Source organism: Topomyia yanbarensis, chromosome 2 (assembly GCF_030247195.1).
Source record: "Topomyia yanbarensis strain Yona2022 chromosome 2, ASM3024719v1, whole genome shotgun sequence".
NCBI lineage: Eukaryota > Metazoa > Arthropoda > Insecta > Diptera > Culicidae > Topomyia > Topomyia yanbarensis.
Window position 1 is genome coordinate 328,363,566 of NC_080671.1, and position 20,759 is coordinate 328,384,324.

The window sequence follows — 20,759 nt, forward strand, 5'->3', positions numbered from 1 at the left end:
GGTGGGGGAAAGCCGGGATATTAATTTTGGTTAAGCCATTAGAAGTCGGACGGAAAGGAAAGGCTCATGCACGCCACGAGAACGAGCGAGAAAGCGATAGTAGTGCATATTAGCGAAAGCGTTACGTACATTTTGAACGTTAATAACTTTTCTTCTACTAAACGGATTGCCAATCTTGTTTCATAAATCGGAAGGAAAACGTTCAACGCTTGCTACCGATACGTTGTTTGCTATATAAAATTTGTTTAAATAGTTCAAAAACTACTTTAAATGAGAATCAACATTAATGATAAAACCTATAAATAGGGGTGTCGCAGTTTTTCTCAAAACCAGACGTGTGTAAGACGCAGTGCATAACAGACGTGCGTGGTCGTGAGAAGCTGCATCGGACGACCAATCAAATCAGCTACCATCGGAGAGAAGCAGAAAAACGTTGGTGGAGGTGGTGGCGGTGAGAAGGCCAAAAAGCCAAAGGCTAAGAAACGCAGTCACTGAAAAAGCGGTAGTAACTGCCACTAAAAATGCCACCAAAACATCGAAGACTGCAAAGCGTACTCATTCGGTGTGAGCTGCGAAAGGGGAAAGATCGTATGGATGTACGCAGTAAAAACAATCGTCGGCAAGGTTTGAATTGTTTTAAAAGATTCCCGTCTTGTATCAACATAGTTATCCACAAACCGTCCTTATTAGGACGAATGCAAAATGGAAAAAGAATTTAATTAGAAAGTTTCTTTTATTAACTAGTATTAAGTTTGCGCTTGGTAATTCTGTACTTTTACCAGTGAATCATAAGAAAATGTTTTTCCAATCTACAAACCCGAAGGTTTTTGCAAATCCTTCCAAGAAAATCAGTGAATGTGGCAACTAAGCGAAAGCTACACCAAAACGAATGATGAAAATATTTTCATTTATCGAACAAAAGGACGTCCTTCCATCTGCATTGTAAAGTCAATAAAAAGGAACACCATGATGAAAACCGTGCTCATTCGGTGTGAGCTGCGAAAGGGGAAAGATCGTACGGATGTACGCAGTAAAAACAATCGTCGGCAAGGTTTGAATTGTTTTAAAAGATTCCCGTCTTGAATCAACATAGTTATCCACAAACCGTCCTTATTAGGACAAAGGCAAAATGGAAAAAGAATTTAATTAGAAAGTTTCTTTTATTAACTAGTATTAAGTTTGCGCTTGGTAATTCTGTACTTTTACCAGTGAATCATAAGAAAATGTTTTTCCAATCTACAAACCCGAAGGTTTTTGCAAATCCTTCCAAGAAAATCAGTGAATGTGGCAACTCTGCCACTAAGCGAAAGCTACACCAAAACGAATGATGAAAATATTTTCATTTATCGAACAAAAGGACGTCCTTCCATCTGCATTGTAAAGTCAATAAATAGGAACAGCTTGATGAAAAGTGTGCTCATTCAGCGTGAGCTGCGAAAGGGGAAAGATCGTATGGATGTACGCAGTAAAAACAATCGTCTGCAAGGTTTGAATTGTTTTAAAAGATTCCCGTCTTGTATCAACATAGTTATCCACAAACCGTCCTTATTAGGACAAAGGCAAAATGGAAAAAGATGGGTTGGTAATGTATATGACATAACAGGGGTGTCGTGACCACACTTCGAAGTTATTTCAAATCTTGCAAAGCATAAATTGACATAATTTCAATGATTGTTCCTTTATGAATGAAATGACAAATTTTCAGGTCAACGCGGCAATAACTTTGCAATTTATAGAACAATTTTATATTTTTAGTTATCATATATTAACTGTCATCTCTTCCAAACAACTTAACCCTCTGCTGCCAACCACGTGGTTTTGCAGGGTTAAGGAGAATCATTGTAAAATGTCCAATACATGATTTTATGTTGTTACCTCCACTAAAACCACTTCAGAACACTCCCACCTGTCATACATGTACATTGTCTGCATGTTGAAATCATTATATGAAATTATTGACCTGTATTCAACGCGGAGAACTCGGTAATAAAATTGTTTTGCTGAATATACTAACGAACGGGATCTCCAGGAAAATTTCGCTGAGCCCGGTGAATCGAACTTAATGCGCAAAATTTAGCCATTTGAAGGAGATACAAGCAGAATTTTAAGAATATGAGCATCGCGGTTATGTCCCGGACATTACCCGCCCCTAGTTTTTCGCTAAGCGTGTTCATTTCTGTACGGAAAAGATTCCGATGGTTGTTTCGAGAGATTTTAACATTGATAGTTCAAAGCAAGAAAATATGAAATTTGTTCATTTCATGAATGAATGTCTCAACGAGCTTAGAATCCAGCGCATCCCCGATCAACGCAGACGCCAACAACAAAGGTTCTTTTCAGAACCACCATAATTATTATAAAGAATAACTTGAAACATTCCCACATATTTCATTGAGTATCATTCGATTTGAATTACAAGTCAAACGAGTAGTCACGACACTCCGGTTATGTCCTAGACATTACCCACCCATCTTTTTTCTTCTTATTTGATGTAAAGTGCAACAGACCAACTAGTACAAAGTTTTTTGGCCAAATTGTTTTTTGATCTAGTTTAACACCAAAAGTAGGTAATCAGTGCATTGTTATGCACAAAAACAATTGCACATCACTAAACTGTTTGCTTCCCTTGGATTTAAAGTATAAAAAAAATCGTTCAAGTATGCTACTGAGCATGCTCAGGTATTTACTTGGTTTGCTCAGCTTTCGCTGAGCATTTGCTCAGGATTTATTACTTTATTCATACGGAATCAGATGTTCGAAAAGCAAACTCACAAATAGAGTATACATCTGTCAAAGCAAAGTCTTTATTCATACCAACTTGAGTAAATGCTCAACGCAGCTGCTCGACTGCTCGAATCTCAAGAAGCTGAGCAAATGCTAGTTTTTATTCATACGGCTTATTATTTCAAACGAGAAGGGCCAAATTCTGTACAATCTTTTTTCCTTGGTTATATTTGATACGTCTAAGAGTAATTAAATTCTACCATCAGCATCAGATTTTTGTTATAAATAGTTGCAACATTTGGTAGTAAGCTAGTTAAAACTCTAAAGCAATGTATTATTATCTAAAAACTGTGAATGATAAACCTTTAAACAGGGTACAGTCGCTTCCTTCTAAATATTCAAAATGGAATCACGACAATCACGAAGGTTTTAGCTTTAACATTCAATTTTTGCTCGTTGTATTGACTCTATCAGTTTTTGGAATGATTTTTGGCGCGAAAAAGCTATCAATTAGAAGGGCTTAAAAGTGTCATGGTGAAGAGTGATTAATGTGCGATTTAGTAGTATAAGAGGAGATTACGTTACACAGATTACTTCGAATGTATCGTTTAGTTTAGGCGTTTAGTGCAGGTAGTTAGGAACATACTAAACAACAGAATGGTCCCGACGTGTGTATGTTACAACACGGAAATTATCAACAGTTCAAGTCCATTAGTTAAAAGTGTTGTTTGTATTAAAGCTTACATGGCTGGAAATCTATCATCATGGGTTATTTGTTGTTGCTCAATTGGTTAACACTAACTCGCTATATAGTAATTTGATAACGTGAGTAATGCCAAAAAACTATTTGTTGCTACATTTAATGTAATATGAAAGTTTTTTTTCCTCATAAGATTTAAGAAGTGAGTTGACTAACTCGCTTAAGTTTGCAAGTATTGATTAATGTCTTGCTAACATTTTTGGCCAAATTCATGTTTTGTTATGACAAGTTTTAGTTTGACAGTTGTAAGTAATAAAGCGTTATTCTTCTGAATTTGCGACACTGTGCTTTTGAGCAGAATGTCGTTAATAATATCGTACCGTTGTAAATTATATTTTCAATTTTTGGTCGAAATGGTGAGTATAAGTATCATATTTTTAAAAACGTTTGTTTTAGTATATTACATCTTAAAAAAGAGCAAAAACTGTAAAATATTTATGTACATTTTCTCTCATTTGCTTTTGTTTTGTTTTTTGTGTTTTATACAATTAAAATCTGATCAAAGCTATTCTTTACGGCTAGTTCATTTCTGATAACTTCTAGATTTGAAAAACTGTCAAAATTCTGTATACACACACTAAGTACGGATAAAATTCGATTATTTCAAAGTAGGAAACACCTTACATGTAACATTTCCTACGAGCAGACGGAATAATGTCTATTTAAGTCAAACATGAAACAAAATAAAAATTCACGTATTCACATATCACGTTGATTATACAGCCGAACAATAATAGTTTTGTGTGATTGTTTCCATTCTAAAATCTTTGGGAGTTTTTATGAAAGTGGAAATCACTATCATCGTTTTAGAGCAGAAATTCTAGGTAAGCACGATTTGGAATATTCTAAAAATAAAAAGAGAGAAATTAAATTCAAAACAATGACTGCTTAAATATAGAAAGAAGTTTAACTGAAAGCAGAAGACTATTCTAAGCTGTGGCGTCATCATTTACCATATGGTCGGTGTCCATATTGCGCTGTTCCAACGGTTCCGCGGCTACGGGATCGGGATTGCACGAATCTTCGTGAGGAGCTGAAACAGGGTTGGAAGGTATTTTACCGGGAGAAAGTAACTCTTCCGGACTGCCCGACGGACTGGATACGCCTTCAGTTACTGACGGCAGAAGAGATTCGCTTGATGGTTGCCTAAAAAAGAAGAGAATTGATTAATAAATTCTTGCTTGGTTCCTGGCGCAACGTTATTATGAAAATATTGATGCCTGAAATGGTCCCCTGAAAATATCAACTTAGTTGATCGAATGGAAGTATTTCCGCGATTAACTCATATTTTGTATGGGAAAAGCTTAATTTTCCTATTTTTGTTTCAAGATATATAGGGTATCCTGTCTGGACCTATGTCAAAAGTTTTGATAACACCGAGAGAAATGTACATATAAACGTCAATGGCCATACTGCTCATGTTAATATTGAAAACACCCTAAATAAGACCAACCATCTAGAAAACCGAAAAAAGGAGCATTTTTGTGTAAAAACAATACAATTTATTATGGGCTATAAACTCTACTGTTGACAGAATAAATAGCTCTTTGCTGTATTTCTACCTAAGGAGAAAAGCTGGGTAAACCCACTTGCGAATGCCACAACACCTGTAATGAAATATGCGTTTCGCCTTCGTATTATCCAAACCCCTTTTCTTATAGAACAACTCGCTTGATTAATGGTTTGCTCGGGAACACAAACAATATCTCCGTGTTTTGTAGCCAGTGTCAATCTGGCGCTAGTTTATTCCTGGCTCTAAGTTAGTGTCCGATTATGATGAGACGAAACGCGAAGTCCTCTGATGAGACAGAGGGTTTGTGCAGACCCAACAAGCCATCCCGAAAACACTAAATTTAATACTCTCCACAAACTTATTTTTTGGTCGGTCGAAATGACGAATTAGCCTGTCCCGAAGTTCGTTGTATGCTACTTGTGCTGGATCATTCGGACTAACCAAAACCTTCAAAACGTTGTTAAGCTCGGTTCCCATATGTACGCGAGCGAAGTTTCCGTACTGCTCCTCCGAAATAGCACTTAACTGTAACGCCCATTCAAATCGCTTAAAGTAATCGGCGACAGAACTTCCTTCTGACAAGCGATATTCATTCATCGAAAAAGACGGTGGTTTCGGTTGCTGTACTGCGGCATCTCCTGGGGGATTTTGATGTCCAATATTTACTTGTCCTACAGCGACCTTTAGAGCTTCAGTCAACACCCGGCACAACTCAACCATTTGCTCCGGATCCTGCATCGTGATATTAGGATGCAACTACTCAGTTGAGAATTGTGACCTCGTTTGCGGAACTGTACTTTACACCGGGACTAGTGAACTTTTCGCTCTTTAACCGTGTTTAGTATCCAGATCCCACTTTTGGCACCAAAATGTTATGTATGTGAGAAGTTACTTTACGGGCGTAATACGCGCGAGACGCTCGTAACTTTAATAATACTTTTAATTACTTATTCATTTAAGCGACACAAGAAGTGACCGTTGAACAGCGCGCGATTTTGTTTATGAATAACTGTGTTGCCAAATATATTTATTTATTTCTAAGGAATGACTACACTTTTCTCGCAGAACATCACGCTTGATTAAGGGTTTGCTCAGGAACATCAACAATATTTCCGTGCTTTGTACCTAGCGTCAATCTGGCGCTAGTGTAGTCCTGGTTCTAAGTTAGTGTCCAATTCTGATGAAACGAAACGCAGAGTCCTACGATGAGACAGAGGGTTTGCGCAGGCCCAACAAGCCGTCCCGAAAACACTAAGAGAAGGTACAAATCGAAACAATCGGAAAAGATACACGCGACGGCGGACTACAATTGATAACTTTGAACATTTTTCGGGGTTCATCCGCATTCTATATGATAAGTTCGATACATCAGTTCGATGTCCAGTGATCCCTTGATGTATCTCAACACACGCTTGAAATAGGTCCAGTGCTCATCAGTCGGACAGCTTTGAAATTGACTGAAGAAATACACTACTGCTGACAGATGAAAAACATGGCCTTGTAAGTGACGCGTACGTTTGACAACCAACAACCTCGCGGTATGGCTGTGCGGTACGTTTCTGCTCATCACGTTGACTGATGCGCAACACCCCTGTTTCGGGATCTATACCGATCCGCATTCCCAAGAAACTCTGAATCTCGCCTATATTCATCATCTCAAATTCGGACGAAAAACAGCGCTTCACCTCTTTCACCGCCTTTAGAGTATTCCCTGCCACAACAAACTCGTCCACATACAGCACAATAATGACCGTTTCGTATCCGAGTTTCCGGATGTGCAGGCATGGATCATTCGGGCTGCAGAGTTAAACGATCTTGACCATATATTGACTTCAGCAGGCGACATACTCTGTTTGTCCCGTCGTCGAATCCCTCGGGTTGCACCATTAAGATCGCTTTAAGCTGTTTTCCAAAGCCAGCACCGTTCTGAGTTGGTCCAACTTCGCCACAGGGGAATACATTTCACAGTAGTCAAAACCGTATCTTTGACTGAAACCCCTCGCAATCAATCAAGCCTTGTGACGATCGGGTTCTCCATTCACTCCTCGCTTAAGGTTGGAGAGAGAATGGGCCAAAATCGAAAACGAAAAAAGCAGTTTTTTCCACACCGAGTGTTAGATCTTCATAAAAATCAATCAGCTTATGTAAAATGTTGTTACAGTACTGCTGATTGATTTTGATGAAGATCTAACACTCGGTGTGGAAAAAACTGCTTTTTTCGTTTTTGATTTTTGCCGATTCCCTCTCCAACCTTAACCTTGAACACTCATCGGTATTCGGTTTTGGTGGCAGCTGTGATAGACTCCAAGTCTGGTTCTTCTTCAGAGAATTAATTTCCTCTTCGACGACTTTCTTCCATTTGCACCAATCGTTCCTTTTCTTGGTCTGCGCAAGTGAGTTTGGTACATTATGAACGTAGTTCACAGCACTCAATGTACGCGCCGCGTACTCTACATTGTAATCTTGCTGCCAAAGGGGGTGGGGGATCTGTGTCTTCCAGAATCTGTGTCAACCACCGGCACAATGTACTATCTTCTTCCACTACTTTTTCCAAATACGGTAGCCATTAATAGCGTATTTGACGAAAACACCTTTCCAAGACTTTGCATTGACTTTCTGACGCAACCCTTTTGGTACGTGAACAAAGACAGTGAATCCGAACACGTGTAGCTTCGAGACATTCGAGTATTGATAGTGTACGCTCTACGAGAGTGCGGTTCATCTGCTCGCTAACACCATTATGTTCGGGCGTCTGTAATGGATTAGCTCTAGCACACGCGACAATCGCTTCTCGAAGCGCTCCGGAAACGGCTGCGGTCTGCTTTCCCTTGACACACGGCTCGCATACAAACGTTTTGTTTTCGCAGTAGTAAGCTCGAGCCCAGTCATCATATCGACTGAAATCAGTTTCTAAAGGCTTCACGCATTTAGATCCAATTTCACTGGGATCAATCCACACGTCATTAGAGTTACTGTGCACTTCACATATCCGTATAGAAATCGAGACGATACAACTTATCGTAACCGCACTGCGAACTTACCGTAACCGCACTGTGAAAATTGGTTCTCGGAACTAATCCCATAAGTAAGTGGAGGAGAGGTGCGCAGCGAGTAGGATAGACGGACAAAAGGGTTCTGAGAAATCTTTGAGATGGGCCGCAAGCTGCTTCGAACATATTTGCGTAGATTTTTTCATGGGATTGAACAGTGCGCACAAATCTACCGATTACCGCTCTCAGAAGACATGTTCAATCGGATGGCCAATTTTACGATAGTCAGCCTCTTCGATCTGTGCCATATCATATCCTTCAGCCAAGATCAACGAAATAAACAGGAGATTATCATAAGGGGTGCTACCATTGTCAGCCAACTTTCTCCTGGTGTTAAGAGTGGAAATACACATGAAATCAAAGTCAACATGGCATCCATGATTTGCTAATTGACTCAAGCAAATCATGAATGACGTACAAGTCCGTATCCTGATGATATTCTAGTCACTGATTGCACCACCAAGGAACACAAACAGCGTCTGTACCGTATTCAACGTCTTGGAGTATGGATTCACAGTCAAGCTTGAGAAGTATCGTCGCTTCATGAACAGAGTGGATACGATCGTGGATCTCTCGTTCTCTAACGAAAACGTCAGATACATATAGCCGACTGAACACTCAAATGAATGGATTTTGAAACATTAGGTCGTCCTTCGTTACAGAAATAACTCGTAAATTAAAATGAATTAAAATCGCTGTTATAGAGAAGAAGATGGTGCCATGTGAAAGATGCGACATGTGATAACGATGTTGGCCGCGAGGTGAAAATGCGGCTGCAACTCTCTATGGTATGCGTAGTCAACAATAGTCCCGTAGCCAGTGCTGTGCATTTTCATGAAGGTGATTGAATACAAACGGTAAACGATGAATTACCATCACAAATCTCAAATGACCGTCACACAGCCTGTTATTCGGATACAAAATGTATCAATCTACCATTTCTCGTGAAAACAATGCGAGAGAATGAGATAAACTGACAGTATAAATACCGAGAAATCATTCTCACTTCTCACCGTATTGCGAGAAAACCAGATACGCAGTGTCGCTAATAATTATATTGAAGTTTTCCCAAAACGAATTTAAATTGACAAATACATTTTTTCTGAAATAGTAGGCCTAAGACGAGAGAATCAAAACGGAAATCCAGTTGTTCTAGATTAATTTTCCTTGTTAGAATAAAACATGCTATCGTGGACGATAATGTATTTCCAACTATAATATTGGCTTCAATAAGACTATAATATTGTCTCAGTGCTGAAATTTACTCTGGTTGCATTTGAAAATCGACATATTTTACTTGCGCTTTTCTATTTTTCTTTTATTTTCAGCGTGCGTAACTGAGCTGCAGCTTGTGTACATTATTCACATTGCGTTACACAAGATGCGCATTTATAGGCGCACGCTGAAATATGAAACAAAAAAACAAATTTTACTTTTCGGTATAATATTTCGGTTTGAAATTGAAACCAGAATATATAATCATAAGTCATACGACTTGAGTCGAATCGCCCAGATTGTGTGATCACTTGGACATCTCTGCTCAAACTGAAATTTTGGCACCCCTGCAATCACATAATCAAAACAAATCGGCTACGTACAAGAATATTCTGTAACTTTCAAAATTTTAAACGCGTTCCGAAACAGTGAGTGAGCTATAATGAATACAAATGATGGTCCAACGACAAAGCCAATCGCGCAGCGGAAAAGGCGGACGTTTGCTGATATTGCATGGGAGTTCGTGAAACAATAAAGTGGAAGGTTCCTTTGCAATATTGAACCGTTATCTAATTGCCGACTCTCAGCAAAACTACGATAGTGGCAATTCCGAGTATTGCATCCGAATGCAACAGTTTTGTATGGACTGATCACGGAATCGGAAAACCTTCCAAAGAAAAAGACCCGTGTTGTGGCCAAGCGATTAGTGGTAATCGATAAACAACAATTTGTCGAAGCGTGCATTCGATTGATAACAAACCATAATCTTGCTCTTAGCGCTATGGATTGGAAAGGTTTGCGTCTGCTAACGCAAGCTCTTGATATTTCATTGGACCGTCGAAATGTAAAAATCTACCGACACGGTCGTCACATATTGGATGTGAAAGCTCAACATGAATTGAACAATTCGGTTGTGACAAGAACACTAGGTAAGATGTTAAGTGAGTATCGATACCAAATGTTTGTTACTTTATGAGTTATGCTGCACTAAATAGTGAAAAATTCTATTTCAGAGTTAACCGAAGATGATTGGACATTCATGAAGTAATACGAAATGCATTTCTTCCTCTACATAAAATGACTAAACTGCTACAATCGCAGCATCAAGTATTTAGTGAATTCTACATGCAATGGATACTAGCACTAAAGAATGTACATGAGCTCAAAGAAAATCGATTTTTAAACCATTTGGCAGATACACTCGAAAAAAGACTTGAAATGCTTAAAGGATACAATGTTATTCAAGTCAGCGCTTTCTCTTGACCTTAGGTTTAACTATTTAGATTCCACATTCTTCAGTTCGGATGAGAAAATAGAAATCCAGGTAATTAGTTCTATTCTGAATGCTTCAATGCACTAACACTGCTCCATGATATATTTGATGTATATATGCGAAATATATCAACCTTTTTCAGAACTATATATTTAACTATGGAGGAGAATGCAAATCATCGGTGGTTTTGCCGATTTGTTGGAGCAGCCAAATATTTCAGTGGAGGATCAAGACATAACCGATTACTTAACGGAGCTCTTTGGAGGAAAACTGGATCCCAAAACGGATTCTACGATCGAAACTGATATTCAAATACAACTCAAACTCCTTGAAGTTGAACCTCGACAAGGACACGATTTTGATATTTGGACTCATTGGATTTCTAGAAAAACGTCACATCCTCAACTCGCACAGATGGCATTGGTAATTCAGGCAACACCAAGCAGTCAAGTATCTGTTGAAAGATCATTCAGTGCATTGGCACTGGTTTTGTCTGATCACCGGACAGCTATATCGGGTGATATGTTAGAAGACATTTTAATTTTAAAGCTGAATGACGATATTTTTGAAACAGTGGCGATTGAAATTTATATTGATGTTATGGAAATATTTTTGTTACACTTATGAATTAGACACAACAGGCTTGTATTATTACTAGATATGCTGACCCAGTCATTAAAATAGTACTCGAAAACAAACAGCATTTTTTCTTTACAAAGTATTCGAAATGAATATAACGCGAAATCACTTGAAATTTGATTATATATGCTGGGCATAAAATGATATCTGGACCATATGGTCAACAATATGAGAATTAACATGTTCTCATCCGAAATTCAATTCATAGGAAATCTACCTGAAAGAAAGGATTGGTTGAAGGTGTTGGTTGTTATTACTGAAAATCAAAGAAAATAAATGTAAGTCTAAAGGCTACCATATTGCTTCAAAATACACGACAGTTGTACTGCCGCTAGAAGCATAACTGTCCCATGTGCTATGGGAATCCCTATACACATGGGACAATTATGCTTCTAGCGGCAGTGTAGTGCTAGTACAACCATTATAGTTACACTAATATATTTTTTCGAATTGAAAATCGAATACATGCTTATAAAATGCACGTATCATAAGTTATAGAATTTCATACTAAAACGAATATTTAATTTGATACGTTTGTCAACACTGGTTTGTTGTTATTAATAATGACCGTCGTTACCGTATTCATGTTGCAAATAAAATGACGGTCCTTGTGAATATACTTTGAAAGTATTCTTGAAGAACACCACGCGGCTAGCTCACCTTTATTTTTGATCTCAGGGTCGGCTACCGTTCTCGGGAGGACTCACTGTACTTACCGCTTTTAAACAATTTTTCAACTCAGGCGAATCAATATAGAAACCATCCAACAAAGAAAAAGACTCTCGTAGGAACAAAAAGAAAAGGTTTACAATTTTACAATTTATTTTTGAACGGAGTTTTAGGCGCCTAATTATTAACGTTGGGGCCCTTCGCTGATCCGACACGTGGGTGGGAGAGAGGAGGAATTGAACGTACCTGAGCCCGTTTGGCGGGCCGTCGTTGCTGTCGATGCTGCTTGGCGAACGAGGCAGTGGTTTTGGCGTCTATACTAGCGTAGCGCCGGTGCTTCCAGCGTGGGGAGAACTGATGCGCGTGGCCTTTTAGCAAACTGCGCACGCGTCCGAGATGTTACCGTCACTTGGTGCTTTCGTGGCTCCACAATGGAGTGGCGTACCGTTGTCTAACCCAGGAGCGATTCTCGTCGGCTGTGCTAGGGTACGGCGGCGGACTTCGGCGGGTGTACCGTGGGTTGATAATTTCACGATGTAGTAGCGGGTTGCCGTCTTAATGGAAACGGACTTCCGAAAAATCGTAGCGGCCAACGGTGGGACACAAGCCGAATTTTGACCGGAAAATCACTTTGAGCGGACTCGTGATATCAGGTCCGTACTGATCTAGGTTGAAAACTTCTCGCAGGATTTTATACTTTGCGAACTATACCGTTTTATAATTTCACTGAACTTACTCGCCTTAGGCCTGCATCCAAACTGACCTACCTCACTCATTATCATTTCCCATGAACCCTACGATATCCAATTCCTCTTATTCTCTCTCTCTCGTCCTTCTTATCTCTCTCTCTCCCTTAGCTTTTCCGGAAACAGTGGTTCTGCGGCTAAATTACTGGCACCTGACTCAACTCCACTGCGGTGCCAATCAGTCATGCAGCAACAGATTCGGCGTTAGTAAATTTTGCATTATACAGTTTGCCTATGATTAGTGCGGACTATTTTGCCGTCTTTTGCCGTTGCGGTTTTTCCGGTACAGTCAATAGCTTCAGATTGGTAACGGTTGCGGGATTATAGGTGCCTTGAGGAGTTATGACTGGTCCAGAGGGGAACACGTCTTAGGCCCCAACGCCTGGTCTGGACGTTCCGGGGTGGGTACGAAAGACCTCTTTTCAGCCCTCGAACAATACAGGCAGAATTCCCAAATTTCCCCCAACCGCTATCATTTACAATGTTTTTTTCGCAAATTATCGACGCGTAATTATTGGTTTGAATTTTAACGGGGTTAGTGGTTAGTACAAAACTTATCCTATGTTAAACAAAAATAACAACAAATATATTTTTTCCAATTCAATTAACAAACTAACAACAATAATAATAGAGAGCCAATAACAAAAAAACTAACAAAAAAGAACAAAATCATAACTTAGATACTATAATTGAATTAATGGTGGATGGAATTATATTGTTACGAAACAGCTAAAACTTAGATCGGTAACAATTCTCCCCGTGGTAGGGTAGAAAAATTATGTAATAATTTTTCGTCTATTCTGAAACCATCGCGTATAAATTGTCCTCCGTGTCAGACCTGTGTGTGCAGCAGAGTTGCTTCAATAGAGATAAATTTAATTGTCTTTTGGCCGCCCCGATCAGACCCGCTACTAATTCGAATTGTTGCATTCTTTTCATTTTTTCATCTTTCGTATAATTTCAGATTTTTTTTATACTACTCCTTTCCATTCCTTTTTACTAGTGGGAACACAAACTACTTCCACACCATATCTCTAACTTTCCCTCTTCATTTCTTATTCTTAGTGGGAACACGAGTGTTTCTTCCTCACCGAATTTATATTCCTATCTGTAAGTTTACTATATGAAACCTACTTCGAGAACGTTTTACCTCAATCATTCTAAAACATACATCCCTTCCAATCAACAGACGCGTCTTCCATTCTCATTCGTACTGTCATTCATTCTTCTACATTCGCTCCTATTCTTGATTCTCCTAATAAATATTACTTTTAGAGACAAAAACGGATAACTGTCTCTCAAAGTCCATCACGGTATATCAAAAAGGCACAGAATGATAACTGCCTTTTTTCATTTGAAAAAGGTGCTGGTGTGAATGTCCTAGTAGGTTCATTCAGACTTATAACACCTCTTCATTAAACTAGGGTTAACTATCACCTCGATGTAATTCGAACCGCGAATTCGAATCATGAGTGCATAGTCGACCTACTGTATCGACTTTTATAGCAAAAACCTCCTAACCAATAGAGATGTAAGCCGCTCACTAGCTAGGTGGAAATTGCATTACTAATAACGTCAACAGATGACATGTCTTGTCACTGTCACTGTGAGATGGTTTTTTATGTTAACATGTAATTTTTCTTAAGATAAAAGTAGCAGTAAGAAAATAAAATTTTCGACGATTTTTCAGGACACCTGCGACAAGACAGGCTGTAGCGGTCCTTTTTGTTCATCGCTATGGGGATCGGGCACGGTAGTTCTGCGCATCAGGTGGTATTCCTCCCGCCAGCAGTATTTACCTCACGGAAAGATAATTGTAAACTAGGTTCGTTTTTGAGATTTCGCTCGGTGCAAAAACAAAATTAATAGTGAATTCTTAGTGCTCTGTCAATGAAGAGAACAACAAGGAATGCTGTATGACATATTAAAGTGAATTTGGAACAAAAAAATAAATATAGAGTAAATATATTGCCCTGGTTTGATGTGGACAGCAGGCCACTTACCCAGGTTCTTATCTTTCATCTCCTCCAAGCCATAGAAAGAGTTTCTTAGTTTTGTTTTGATTTTCGCAGGAGGGTACATAGGGCCGTGTTTTGCGTCGTACCATTTTGTGACGCTGGATTGTTTCATTTTGCGTCAGTCGGTGTTGGCCAACATTAAACGACCTTACGCATTATTTATGTTGTATGTTATATCCGGTTTTCAATCGTCAGGGGGTTTGTCCATCCTCTCTAGGGAGCTTTTTATAATCCGTGTCTTAGGAAAGCTGCTCCAAAGAAAGGAGTAAAATCAGTCATGGAATGATCCATGGGGTATAATCTGATTAAATAGATTAAAATCTTTAAACCAAAAGTAAGTAAATGGCTTCAAACAATTTCTGAAATTTTCACAATAATTCATCAGGGATTTTTGAGGGATTGTCTATAGAAGGTACTGTTGCTACTTTGGCTGTTTTTGCTGTTCATATCTCCCATGCTATAACTGTCCAATGATGTTTTTGTCGAATTCTCACCAACGTATGTCTACATGTATAGACAGATCATGGTTTGTGCTTACGCTAGTCCCTCTGTTCTCTGGTAGGACTACCTGTTTCCACCCAAACCTGTAATCATTAGGGTGATTTAGTGTGGAAACAAATTTGTTTAGGGCGCCATCAATTATTTGAAAATGAACGTGCTCATTGATTTGTTTGATAACCATTTGTTCAGAGTCAATATACCAAAAACGATCTAGATGAACAAAAAAAACTCCAACCCAAAGCGACGCCTCCTGAATCACGGTTTCTTGCATCCCCGTTGCTATATCATCATGCTGTAGTGTCATAGTCCAACAACTACACCGCGAAGACGTCACTTCTGGTATTGTACTATGTGTATCTGGACTGAATCGATAATGAAGGTTAAGTGTGATCCCTGAATGTACCTCCAACGGGCCTCGATGGAACACCGGGCAGCTAAAGTTTCTTTCTGCTAAGTGAATTAGTTTCGTTGGGTTGTTAGCTTATGTGAGCAGAAGACCATAACTCTACTATTCATCCAGGTCTCGTGAGTGTACCCCAGCTACAGCCCCGTCACTAGCGTCTGTCTAATTGAAAATTCTTCGCAAAATCAGCGCTCATTAGGATGGAAGAGGTGATCATTTTATCTTTTATTAAACAAGAATGTTCTGCAGTTTGCTTTCCTGGGGGGGAGTGAGTTTCGGCAGCACTCTCTAAGTTATCTGTCGCCGGTATCCTATCTTTATCCCTTAGATTCCAAATGCTACTCTATCACCCTCGCCAATACTTCCTCGGCTTGAGAATGTACTAAAATTATCTTCACATATATCACCAGCGTCAATCGATTGGCCACGTGAATCAGTGAACTTTATTCTTTCGACGCAATGTTAGCGCGTGTAATGACCGATAACTGGAATATAACTACTTAGTCTGGTTCCTACCATGCACCGGCACATTGTCTTATCACTCGTAATTATCACTTTGCGCAAAGCCAGCTCTCTAAAAAAAATCAACTCTCAAATCTAAATATCTTCCTCTTATATTTTCTCTGATGAATCATTTGTATTCGTCTCTATACAGCAGCTATCAACTGCCTAAACCTCAAGCGATGGGGATTTGCAATCACTCGTGGCGTAAAAGGAATGGAAAGAAAACACGAAATGTATATTGCTTCCTTAGCTAAACAATTGAATCTATAAAAAATGCAAAAAACTCTGAAAAACTAACAAGCATCACACGGTTTCCAAAAGACAATTTGATCACTATTGTGTGTATGCCGGAATGATTCTAACACTCTACTGCGCGCCAAATCATTTAGGAGAGCAAGTTAACAGCCACGATATCAAGCACGTGACGAATTGTACACGAGTCTCCCCGAGATACGGCCAAAAATATTCCAATGGTGATTGGGATATTTTTATTTAACGAGGATCGCCAATTGAAAGTATTCTTGAAGAACACCACGCGGCTAGCTCACCTTTATTTTTGATCTCAGGGTCGGCTACCGTTCTCGGGAGGACTCACTGTACTTACCGCTTTTAAACAATTTTTCAACTCAGGCGAATCAATATAGAAACCATCCAACAAAGAAAAAGACTCTCGTAGGAACAAAAAGAAAAGGTTTACAATTTTACAATTTATTTTTGAACGGAGTTTTAGGCGCCTAATTATTAACGTTGGGGCCCTTCGCTGATCCGACACGTGGGTGGGAGAGAGGAGGAATTGAACGTACCTGAGCCCGTTTGGCGGGCCGTCGTTGCTGTCGATGCTGCTTGGCGAACGAGGCAGTGGTTTTGGCGTCTATACTAGCGTAGCGCCGGTGCTTCCAGCGTGGGGAGAACTGATGCGCGTGGCCTTTTAGCAAACTGCGCACGCGTCCGAGATGTTACCGTCACTTGGTGCTTTCGTGGCTCCACAATGGAGTGGCGTACCGTTGTCTAACCCAGGAGCGATTCTCGTCGGCTGTGCTAGGGTACGGCGGCGGACTTCGGCGGGTGTACCGTGGGTTGATAATTTCACGATGTAGTAGCGGGTTGCCGTCTTAATGGAAACGGACTTCCGAAAAATCGTAGCGGCCAACGGTGGGACACAAGCCGAATTTTGACCGGAAAATCACTTTGAGCGGACTCGTGATATCAGGTCCGTACTGATCTAGGTTGAAAACTTCTCGCAGGATTTTATACTTTGCGAACTATACCGTTTTATAATTTCACTGAACTTACTCGCCTTAGGCCTGCATCCAAACTGACCTACCTCACTCATTATCATTTCCCATGAACCCTACGATATCCAATTCCTCTTATTCTCTCTCTCTCGTCCTTCTTATCTCTCTCTCTCCCTTAGCTTTTCCGGAAACAGTGGTTCTGCGGCTAAATTACTGGCACCTGACTCAACTCCACTGCGGTGCCAATCAGTCATGCAGCAACAGATTCGGCGTTAGTAAATTTTGCATTATACAGTTTGCCTATGATTAGTGCGGACTATTTTGCCGTCTTTTGCCGTTGCGGTTTTTCCGGTACAGTCAATAGCTTCAGATTGGTAACGGTTGCGGGATTATAGGTGCCTTGAGGAGTTATGACTGGTCCAGAGGGGAACACGTCTTAGGCCCCAACGCCTGGTCTGGACGTTCCGGGGTGGGTACGAAAGACCTCTTTTCAGCCCTCGAACAATACAGGCAGAATTCCCAAATTTCCCCCAACCGCTATCATTTACAATGTTTTTTTCGCAAATTATCGACGCGTAATTATTGGTTTGAATTTTAACGGGGTTAGTGGTTAGTACAAAACTTATCCTATGTTAAACAAAAATAACAACAAATATATTTTTTCCAATTCAATTAACAAACTAACAACAATAATAATAGAGAGCCAATAACAAAAAAACTAACAAAAAAGAACAAAATCATAACTTAGATACTATAATTGAATTAATGGTGGATGGAATTATATTGTTACGAAACAGCTAAAACTTAGATCGGTAACAACTTCAACTTCGTCTCTCTGGAGAGTGCAATATTTTTGACAAATGTTTTTTAACCTTTCAATGAGAAAAATTTAAACAGAAAAAACCATCTCACTGTTGAAACTTCTGGTCAGTGAGTACTGAGCATCGCTAGTCATTTTAAATGCTAACTGCATCATCCTCTCTCATTAAACAGAATTGCCATCAGTGCGGTGATGGAGCTCAGCACTGCCCGTAGCTTATAGATGCGCCCAAAACTTGTACTATTCAAATCGCTGATACTGCCTGTTTCTCTGTACGACCATGAGTTATTGGTGTTGAAGGCAGCAAACTATCAAGTGCTCAGTGTGTTTGAGAGGAGAATGACGCAGGCGGTATCAAGTATACAAACATGCTGATATCGGAAGGCTGATAACACATGGTAGATTGCAGTAGGGTGGACATGTAGCCCGAATACCCGAAGTCGAGACCAGCAAAAGTTATGATCAACAGAAAAACTGGAATAGGTTGTCAACCTATGGGTGAACTCCACACTTACTGACTGTGTGCAAACGGTTAAGATCTGGTGAAGCTAGCGGCGGGTGAGACGGTAAAATGACGCCCAATATTGAGTTTGGAAATCTCAAGACATTCGGTCATGAATGGGAGCAACCGGATTTTTGGCCCACAATGATAATGATAAATGGACTATGGACATGCTCTTTTAGCAGTTGGTAATTTGTATAACAAGCTTACCTTTCAGAAGTATGATAATCTCCTGGTGCTGAGTTGGATCGACCAGAGCGACTAAAACGCTCAATTCTTGAACCAGCGATCTGTGACACCTGCCCGGAGATCGCTCTCATAAATGGGTTCAAAAAAGAATGTTTCTTCAGCATAGTTTTAATCAATATCAGGGTATCCAATTTGGGAATGCTTTTTACAACGCTGGTCATATCTTCGTCGTTAATTTGCACCAATCGACAGTTTTCTTCTTCACTTGGCAGCATGTGCACCCCGAACTTAGTCACCCAGCAATGTTCCTTGATCTGTGGAAGCGTTATCCGAAGTTGGGGATCCTTGTCCAGCATAGTTTCAATTAGATCCCGGAGCTCTGGGCTGATTGTACTGGTAGCAGGGAATTGCAGGGGCTCATTTTTTATCTTTTCGTACACACCAGGAACCGACGTAGCAATGAAAGGAACATTTCCGTGGACTAGAGCGTACAGGGTTGCACCAAGTGCCCAAATATCAGCTGCCTTACCATTGTAGACGAGCTGACCTGGATGCAGTGTTTCAGGCGCCCTGAAAGCAGGCGTACCAGCCGTAGACCCATTGTTCATGGCGGCATCTTCACCGAGGAACTCATTACATACACCCAAATCGGCCACTTTAACGCTACCCGTATCGGAGAGCAGCAAGTTGGCTGGCTTCAGATCGCCGTGAATTATTCGCTGGTAATGAACTATAAGTAGAAAAGTTTCATATATTACTAATCTAACAAAAAAATCAGCTGTGAGGATTTACGGTATTCAACTCCTAGTATAACATCTCGAAAGATGTTCCAAGCACGTTCTTCGCTCAGTGGGTTATCAGTTGGTACGCTGAGAACTTCTCCGTGTTGCACCAGCTCAAACACCAGGTATAACGAATCTTCCAAAGGATCATCCAAGACCTCGACTAGTTTCACCACATTGGGATGATCCAACTGGAATAGAACAGGCAAATTGAAATCATAGATTTACTCCATTTTCATGAAGATGTAGAGTAGAATAATTACCTTTTTCAGTACCGCAATCTCTCTGTAGACTCGATCGAGAGGGGATGTGCCTCGCTTTGGGCCTCGGCGCATGAGTCCGGCCTTACGAAGAAGCTTGCGTTTGGACAGTATCTTCATAGCGTAATGTGTCGAATCTTCTTCGGAATAGGCTAGTTTGACAAGCCCGTATGAACCCTGGAAATAAAGTGAATATTGCATTTTAAAAGTTTATACAACAATATGGACTTCATGCCCTGGATAGAATAGCTTGCGGCAATGTTATCGGATAATAAGACGTTCTGCAGTATTTGATTTTATTAGGCTTTCTTACATAGTGCATCAAAGTGTCGGGCACAGTACGTCTTCTGTTTTTGGCACACCATAAGAAAATTGGTATTACGTTGTTCATGGATGGCATCTTTTAACATCAACATCCTGAGAAGGATTGCATCGCAAATATAGGTAGAACTCCGTCCGAACTATGAACGAATATCAAAACACACTGTCAAGGTAGGTCTGAGAGCAAGTTCATAAGCCACTCCACTCGTCGCCTGTTCGAGTCTCTCTCAGTAAGCATTTTTGGTCATAATCTGGACCTTAGACATCAACCAATAAACACAAGGGCCGGGATCAACGGGTTTACTTCCTTTCAGAAGGAAGACGTGACCAGAGATTTTTCACCCCAGAAAATCCTAACAATCTAGGCTGGTATTGAATACAGACATACTGAGTTCAGAGCAAATCACAATTAGTACTTAACAGTGTCGTAGTTGGGGGAGGGGGGTTGATTACAACGCCACCCTCCTGAAATATTTGAGTGAAATTTGAGAAAATTGAACTGCCCTACAAAAATGCGTCTAATCTTTTAAATGTTGTAAATTCTCTAAGTTTCATTTGCAAAAATTATCTTCTGAGAATATTTCCTGTAGTGAAAATTGGCGAGAGACCTCGGCACCTACCGCTTAGCTCGTTTT

At 40.0% G+C, this 20,759-nt stretch overlaps 1 protein-coding gene across 6 annotated transcripts in view; it reads right to left on the reverse strand.

Moving 5' to 3' along the window:
• Positions 1–2,485: 2,485 nt before the first annotated feature.
• LOC131683853 (calcium/calmodulin-dependent protein kinase kinase 1-like) overlaps positions 2,486–20,759 on the reverse strand; it is a 461,007-nt gene continuing 442,733 nt past the window's right edge. For 5 of the 6 annotated variants that reach the window (XM_058966208.1, XM_058966207.1, XM_058966206.1 and 2 more), the window contains 5 exons: positions 19,807–19,980; positions 19,554–19,734; positions 18,783–19,491; positions 4,438–4,630; positions 2,486–4,329 (listed from right to left, as the gene is read on the reverse strand). In XM_058966208.1, coding sequence (XP_058822191.1) covers positions 4,291–4,329; positions 4,438–4,630; positions 18,783–19,491; positions 19,554–19,734; positions 19,807–19,980 — 1,296 coding nt within the window. In that variant the 3' untranslated portion in view covers positions 2,486–4,290. Of the gene's footprint in view, positions 4,330–4,395; positions 4,631–18,782; positions 19,492–19,553; positions 19,735–19,806; positions 19,981–20,759 lie in introns of all 6 variants that reach the window. The other variant, XM_058966209.1, reaches the window with a different exon arrangement.